Here is an 8,313-nt window from a genome sequence, read left to right on the forward strand (position 1 = left end):
TCACCAATCCAACCCCCCACCACCACCACAACCACCCTCTCCGCCCACCGCAACCTGCCTCACCTTCACCACCTCTCCCTTCACGCCATTCTCAAGATGGTGACTGGCAACACCATTCTCCCCACCACCACCACCAACCTTCCTCCCCCGCAACCCCTTCGCCGCCACCGCCGCCGCCGCCCGCAGCTCCACCCGCCCAATCCTCCGATCCAGCGTCTCAAACGGATCCTCCCCCGCCTCTCCCTTCCTAACCTTCCACCTCTCCGTCCCAAGCAGCGCATCCAGCTCCTCCACCGGCGGCAGCCTAACATACACCCACCCATCCGCCCTCTCCTCGACCTCAAACGTCTTGATACTAACCTCCGCATCATTCCCACACGACCCCGGTTTCTCGCCGTCGAGCTCGTAATTCCGCTTATGATACGGACAGCTGACCCACAACCGCTTCGACGCCGGGTCGTCGCCAACCAGCCCGTCCGCGAGGACGAAAGCGCGCTTATGCGGACACATCTGCTGGGTGCAGTAGAAGCGACCTTTCGCCTTGAAGATGGCAAGCTGCGTATCGCCGCGCTTAACAGCGACCGAATCCGCCGTCGGCAGATCGCGGAACCGCGACGCCTCGACGAGGGGCTGCCACGCCAGCGGGCCGGACCACTGATGGCCACGGAAGTCGACCTTCGCGCTGTCCTTGGGCCAGTAGGCGGGGCGCTCCTGCTCGCGCTCGACGACTGGCTCGACGGCCGGAGCGACGGTCTCGTCCGTGTTGGCGAACTGGGCGAACAGGGCGCGGCGGGCCGGGTTGGCGACGACCTCGGTCCACTCGCAGAAGAAGGACGCGACGAGGTCGGCCATCTGGCGCTCGAGGTCGGCCGCGATGCCGAGCTTGTCTTCGAGCACGACCTGGCGCAGGTACGCGATGCCGCCGGGCAGCCCCTCGATCCAGCGGGCGGTGCGCTGCAGCTTGTCCGCGGTACGAATGTAAAACGCGAGGTAGCGATCCAGAATCGGCACGACGTCGTCGGGCGGCACGTCCTTGGCCAGCAGCTCCGCGTGCCGCGGCTTCGCGCCGCCGTTGCCGCCGACGAAGATGTTGAAGCCCTTCTCCGTCGCGATGAGGCCGAAATCCTTGCTCTGCGCCTCGGCGCACTCGCGCACGCAGCCCGACACGCCGCCCTTGATCTTGTGGGGCCCGCGGATGCTCTTGTAGCGCTCTTCCAGGCGGACCGCCATGCCGACGCTGTCGCCGATGCCGAAGCGGCACCACGTCGAGCCGACGCAGCTCTTGACGGTGCGGAGGGACTTGGCGTACGCGTGGCCGCTCTCCATACCGCCCGCGATGAGCTCCTCCCATATGGGCAGCAGGTCCTGCTTCCTGGCGCCGAACAGGTCGATGCGCTGGCCCCCCGTGATCTTGCAGTACAGGTTGTACTTCTTCGCGACGGCGCCGATGACGAGCAGCTTGTCGGCCGTGATCTCGCCGCCCGAGACGCGCGGCACGACCGAGAAGGTGCCGTTGCGCTGGATGTTGGCCAGGAACTTGTCGTTGGTGTCCTGCAGCCCGCGGCGCGGCGCGTCGACGATGTGCTTGTTGAAGAGCGAGGCGAGGATGGAGCCGATGGTCGGCTTGCACGCCTCGCAGCCCACCGAGTGGGGATCTTTGCCGCACGCCTGCATGACCTGCTCGAACGACTCGAGTTTCTTGACGTGGATGATGTTGAACAGATCCGCGCGCGAGTATTCGAAGTGCGGGCAGAGGTGGTTCTTGACCTCCTGGCCCATCGAAGCCATGGTCTTGTTGAAGATGGTCTGGACGAGCGGCATGCAGCCGCCGCACCCCGTGCCCGCCTTGGTGCACGACTTGACGTCGCCGATGCTCTTGCACGTGCCGTCTTTGACGTTCTTGACGACATCGCCTTTGGTGACGTTGTGGCAGGAGCAGATCTGAGTGTCGTCGTCGCTTGTCTTTCGTTAGCTTGAGCGTGACCAGACACTGGCACGGAGTCACTTACAGATCATCACCACCCTCGTCATCGCCCTTCTTGGCCCCAACGATCAATTCGCTGGGCGGGATTTCGAGAGGCTTCTGGTTCTTCACCATCGGGACCAGCTTCACGTAGTCCTTCGTATCGCCGATCATCATTCCTCCCAGGAGATACTTGCCATCCAGCGTGAACAAGTACTTCTTGTACACCTGCTGGAACGGGTCCTTGTACGTGAGGGCCTTGACTTGCGGCGGTGCCGGACCCTCCTCGTTAAGCGTCTTGACCCGGTCCTCCTCCTTCTTCGCACGACGAACAACGGCCGCCGGCAGCTCCTTCGGCCCATCACGGTCAGCGAAGAAATCGCCAAAGCTCGCGACCTCGACGCCGAGCAGCTTGAGTTTAGTGCTCAAGTCGGGCCGCTTGAACTTGCGCACCGAGTGCGCCTTGGCTTGGGTGAGGTTGAAGGCGAGCACGTCAGCCATCTCGACGCCCGGCGCGATGAGGCCGAACGTCTGCTTCTCCCAGCTGGCGCACTCGCCGATGGCGTATACGTCCGGCGCCGACGTCTGCAGGTCGTCCGCCACGACGATGCCGCCGCCGCCCCTGTCGGCGCACTTGATGCCCGCCTGCCGCGCCAGCTCGTCGCGGGCCTTGATGCCGATCTGTTTTCCGTGTCAGCAACTGAAAGCATCCCTTCCTCTTTTCGCCTCCTTACCGCAAAGCACAAACACGAGCACTCCATCTCCTCCCCATCCTCAAACCTAACCCCCCTAACCGCATTCTCCCCATCGACGAGAATCCTCCCCACCCGCCTACCCAGCAGCACGTCCAGCCCAAGCCCGCGCACCTGCTCGACGACCATCGCCCCGGCATCAGCGTCCAGCTGCCGCGACAGCACCCAGCGGTTGCGCTCAATCAAACCAACCCGGCCGAAATCCTCGAGGTCCATCATGGCCTTGGCCGCCTCCAGCCCGAGCAATCCGCCGCCCACGACGGCGCCCGTCGTGCCCTTCTTCGTGCTCGCGTACTTGATCAGCTGCTGCAGGTCGTCGATGGTGCGGTACACGAAGACGCCCGTGGCGTCGTGGCCCGGCGTGTGGCGTGGTAAGAGTGCGTCCGAGCCCGTGGCTAGCACGAGGATGTCGTAGGTGATGCGGTCGCCCGAGGCGGTCGTGACGAGTTTTGAGTCTGGTGAGATCGAGGTGACTTTGGTGTTGATGTGGTGGGTGAGCGCGCCTGCGGGCATGCTCGAGTACTGGGAGGTAAATTAGCATGTGTGTGTTTTGGTGTGAGAGACAAGGGGGAGGGGGGAGGAAAAGGGCGCCGTCCAAACTCACCCATTCTTTTGGATTTAGGTACAAGTTCTCCACTTGCCTGTGCTGGAAAAAGCTCGTCAAGCCCACGCGGTTGTACGCCAGGTGCGGCTCCTCGCCGATGACCACGATGTCGTACTCGCGGCGTTTTACATCGTACTTTAAGAGCTTTTCTCTGTTTTTTTTTGTCAGTCATGCAGAAAAAAATCGACGTAGTGACAGATGCACATCGGGGAATATGGAAATGAACACTTACACAAACGCAATACCAACCATACCCAATCCCACGACCACCACTCTTTTCCTCTGCTCATGGCCATTTGGAAGGCCGTTCGCCTGCTTCAGCTCCTCTACCGTCTCCGGCAGCCTGTTGGCCTCTGGATCGTTCCACTCGCTGTTGCTCATTTTTAGGCGGGGATGGCGACCCTTTTGCAGAAAATCGGGATTGTGCCGGCGTTCTAAATCTTGTTCGTTTCTCCTAGCTCTTACTAAAAATTGATAGGTGTGCGATCAACGTCGTAGGGTCGATTTTCCGGACCGGCTTAGTAGAGGCGGCGGGGTTGACGAGTAAGCTCCGGGATTGTCACAAAAGCTCTACCTTACGCGATATGCGTTGCCGTGTTTACGTGAATGTAGAGTAGGAAAGCGGAGCAAGATTATTGACACCAAGTAAAGACCCTACCCCCCGAGACGAGAGAAGCGAAAAATGCTGAGAGTATGGAGGGAGAGATAAAGGGCCGCGATGCGCTTAAGCAAGCGTGTCAAAGAGCGCCTAGCCGGAGAACAGAGCCCTGCGAGGCGAAGATAGAGGCGCAAGCCAGAAAGCGGGAAGATAGCCAACAGGACCAAAACACTCTCCGACGGCGAAAGGGTTGATAATAAAAAGTAACAAGCAAAGGCTAAAAGCGCACAACAACGCCACACCTACTGCTCATGTGTCCAATCCGCGCATACCGTTTTGTCAACGAAAAGTACCGGACTGGGGCGTGCGTCACACAGAGGGCGGGCGAAACCTGGGTACCCGCACGCACCAGCGCGCCCTTTCTCCGCGCAAGTTCTGCGGAGGAAGCGTTGCATGCGAAAGTGCAGCTTTCCTTGCCCTCCCCCCCGTCAACCATACCCGCGGGTCGTCCGGCGTGACGTGACATGGCATGCCCTTCGTTGCCCGTCCGCTCCGACCAGGCACACGCCAAGCATTCTGTTGCGCGTGGGGAAACGAAGCGGGCGCGAGGGAGATAAGGAAAAGCTGTCAGCAAAAAGAGTTGAGGGCAGAGAAAGACGAATTGACGTCGAGGTTCCTCGGAGATGTTATTTCTTGCGGCCCGCCGTTGGTCGCAGATAAGAACACCACGCTAAGCCGCGCGCGGTAAGGCTCCATTGTTGCGTTCGTCTTTGCATGCCCACGATCTTCCTTCTTATCGCGGAAGGAAGATTTGCGACGTGTGCGCTGCCCCCTGGTCCAGGTTCAAGCGAAAAATGCTCGGAGAAAAACTCCGAGGAAATGCTCTCGACGAACAACGGGTGGTGGCCTTGACGTCGCGAGATACCCAACAACACACACAGCCTGGACGCCCTGTTATCTGGTGAGATGCCTACCAGTACCTCCGAGGAGCTCGACAAATTGCGGCCGCGTTCGCCGTTTGGGAAAAGTCAGGTCTTTGTTTCGGCTTGCCGTTGGCCTTTGCTCGCTACGGTGCCCGTGTTTTGCCAGTAGCTTCAAACGTAGTAGTCCACGTTGGAACAGCAGGGCGAATGGCCACGAGGGAAGTTGTGCTAGTACAATCTATTCTTCGGGGTTGCAATGCAAGGAGGAGAAACGATGTGAAGGTTGCCATTCCAATTCCAACTGCAATCCTGTGTTCCAATGTGGAACTTGATTAGTATCATAGCGGAAGACTAGCGTGAAGAACAGCAGGGCCTTTGAATATGACTGGAGAAATGGTACTTATTAATCTTCGTGGAAAACAAACACTCGACTTATATGCTGTGAAAGCTATTGTCCATAAAGGTCTATATTTCAATTTGACATTTGAACCTAGAAAATTGCTTCAACCGCCCATAATACGGGCTTAAACATGCGCCTGACATATCCACGCTAGCTCTCAGCTACAATGCTCTTCTGCACAGGCAAAGAAAAGTAGAAAACAAAGGGAGATAGAGGGAAAAGATATCTTCCCACCATCCAAACCCCATGGCCCCCGTCCCCCCCAAACGCCAAACGCTCTTCCCGCTCCCCATACAAAAATCCTCGTTCACGAAACGAACCCAGAACCAAAACCAAAACCCTTCCCGCTCAAAAAAACAACAAATCCTCATCCCTCCACCCAATCTCATTCAACGCCCTATGTGCGCTCTTCTCCAACGCCTCAGGCCCACACAACAACACCAAACTATCCCCCATCCCCTCCTCCCCCTGCCCCACCGGCGCGGGCGCAGGCGCATACTCCTCCAACAACGGCCCCGCAATCCTGCCCCTCCTCCCTACCCATTCCTCTGGCGCCTGCGTCAACGTATACACAAGCCTACACTTCTCCTCGCTCCCGCTCATCGCCGCAAAGGCGTCGAGGTCCGCCTTGCACAGTATATCCTCAACCAACCTATTCCCATCCAGCACCGTGCAGCGCGTGCGGTCGTCCTTGTCCAGCATGACGGCCCGCAGCACCTGGAAGATAGGCGTGACACCGCTGCCGCCACAAACCATGACGAAGCGCTTGACGCGGCGCTCGACGCCATTCACGCTGCACCGCCCACGCCCCAGGTACTCGAATTTGCCGACGGGGCCCTTGGCGTCGACGGGGTGGCCGAGCGGCAGCGCGTCGAGGGCCGTCGTCATCTTGCCGCCTTTGCGCTCTTTCGTATCTAGATACAGCTTGACGAGGACGTCGACGGTGCCGCGCTGCGACGTCTGCGAGATGGGCGTGTAGGCGCGGATGATGGCCTCGCGGGTGACCGGATCGCGTAGCCGCAGCATGAGGTGCTGGCCCGTGGGCAGGCCAAGGAGTTGGTTGGGGTGCTCGAGCTGGAAGGTGAAGATGCGCGTGTCCCAGGACACCGTCTTCTTGCTGTGCAGGGTCGCCCGGGTCCACGCGCGGGGGTCGAGGAAGACGGGGCGAGGTTCGGTTGGCGCCTCTGAGGGGGCCTCGCCGTCGCTGAGGATGCGTTTGGCTGCGTCGTCTAGGGTTCCGATGTGGTAGTGTGGCATCATGGCCTTGGCCGTCTCGCTGTCTGTTTGCTTTTGTCAGAAAACCGTTTGCATGTACATACTTCCCGAAGACGAGGGGGGGAAACTGACGTATAGCCATGAACTCATCCGTAGCATCCAACGCAGCCGCCGACACGATGCTCTGCGCGCCGCCCGGATGCCCCTGAAGAAAGCCGGTGCCGTCGTACACTTCGCCGTTGACCACGAACCACGGCTCCGTCTCCGAGTCATGCTTGCGGAACTCGTCGATCGAGATCAACCTCTCGATCTTGTCGTTCGTCATCTTGATTTCGGTGACTTTTTCCACAACTGGCGCCTCCGTCTCCTCTCCACCCCCGATCCTCTCGCCCCAGAACCCATTCGACAGGTCGCCACCCGCCTTCTTCACGCGCTCCATCCAACCCCCCGGCATCAGCGCCGGCTGCGTCGGATGCTCGAAGCGCAGCACATCATCATTCTCACGATGCACGACGATGCGGTACCACGGGTTATTCATCATGCCCAGCACGGACCAGTACATGTCTCTGGGCTGCACATTCATGCTCTCGTCCATGGCGCGCACGACAACATCACCCGCCAGCTTGAGCTCGTCGACCGCGACGTCAATGTCCCAGAAGCACCAGCAGAAGCAGCTCTCGCGCCAATCGACGTCGAGGCGGCCGCCGAACAGGTCCTGCGGGAGGGCCTCGCGGTAGCGGTCTTCGGCGTAGTTGATGTTGGCCAGCCGCCACGTCTTGCCCTGGTCGAGCGAGACCTCGACGCGGGTGACGCGGCGGCCGCCGCCGGCGTAGGCGTAGCCCCTGACGCTGTAGTTCTCCGAGCCACCACTCGCTGTGACGGACAGCCGCTCGTCGTGGGCGGGGTAGGCGACGGCCGAGTTGGTGCTGAGGTCGTAGATAGCATAACGCTCGTCCTTCCACCAATTCGGATCGTTCGCGGCGTCGTCCGGCGACACCATGGTCGGCAGGACGCGGTTGTCGTAGATGTGGTACCAGTTGTCGCTGGGCGCATCCGTGACGATCAACTTCTTCAGCCACTTGACGCTCCTGCCGCCAATCTGGCCGGGGATGACGCAGCGGAGCGGCCTGCCGTGGTCGGGGGAGAGCGGGTCGCCGTTCATCTTGTGGGCCAGCAGCATGCCGCGGTTGGGGTCGAGGGCCCAGTTGAGCTTGACCGAGGTGCCGTAGTAGCCGTTGGGCAGCCTGTCGGCGCCCTCCATGCACACGTACTTGGCTTTCCGCAGCGGCCGTGCTCTTCTCAGGACGTCGCCCATGACGACGCCCGTCCACAGCGCCGTCGACACGCCCGCCGCGCCCCAGGAGAAGCCCTGCGTCTTGCGCACCACGTTCTGCTCCTTGCGCCTGTTGCCGGCGCAGACGAGCGTGATGGGGTAGGTGACGTTGTCGTAGTCGGAGAGGAGCTCCTTCAGCGTGATCCGCAGCGGCTTCTCCACCAGGCCTTCGACGGTGAACTCCCAGTCCGGGATCTCTTCATCTCTGACCTCGGGCACCGCCCCATGGTTTCTGACATAGAAAAGCTCCGGGCTGGTCAAGAATCCCTCGTTGTACAAATCGGACAGGGGGGCTTCGACGTTGAACGGATGCACGCCGGTCAGCCGTATTAATCTTGGGTCGCGCGGGACGTGTGCATCCGGTGTTTTCTTGTCCGCCTCGAGAACTTGAACAGGTTTTCTCGGCGGCGGCAAAGGGAATTCCACGAGGGCTGGTGTTGAGCTCTCGCCATAGATGGTCTCCGGGGGCGAGGGTGGTAAATGTACGCTAACAAGGTTTTTTTGCGGAGGTTCCACGGCCATCAT

The 8,313-nt window shown here is 60.4% G+C and overlaps 2 protein-coding genes across 2 annotated transcripts; both read right to left on the minus strand.

Moving 5' to 3' along the window:
• Positions 1 to 3,700, minus strand: LTHEOB_3427 (Nitrite reductase; the record flags this gene model as incomplete). Its single annotated transcript, XM_035512349.1, has 5 exons — positions 1 to 1,957; positions 2,010 to 2,644; positions 2,698 to 3,237; positions 3,320 to 3,470; positions 3,552 to 3,700. The coding sequence occupies 5 exons, from the start codon at positions 3,698 to 3,700 to the stop codon at positions 1 to 3; spliced, it is 3,432 nt and encodes a 1,143-aa protein (XP_035362515.1).
• Positions 3,701 to 5,588: 1,888 nt separating this feature from the next.
• Positions 5,589 to 8,313, minus strand: LTHEOB_3428 (Nitrate reductase; the record flags this gene model as incomplete). The annotated part of the gene is made up of 2 exons (XM_035512350.1): positions 5,589 to 6,520; positions 6,588 to 8,313. 2 exons carry the CDS (start codon positions 8,311 to 8,313, stop codon positions 5,589 to 5,591), a joined length of 2,658 nt encoding a protein of 885 aa, XP_035362516.1.

Source organism: Lasiodiplodia theobromae, assembly GCF_012971845.1.
Source record: "Lasiodiplodia theobromae strain AM2As chromosome Unknown scaffold_9, whole genome shotgun sequence".
NCBI lineage: Eukaryota > Fungi > Ascomycota > Dothideomycetes > Botryosphaeriales > Botryosphaeriaceae > Lasiodiplodia > Lasiodiplodia theobromae.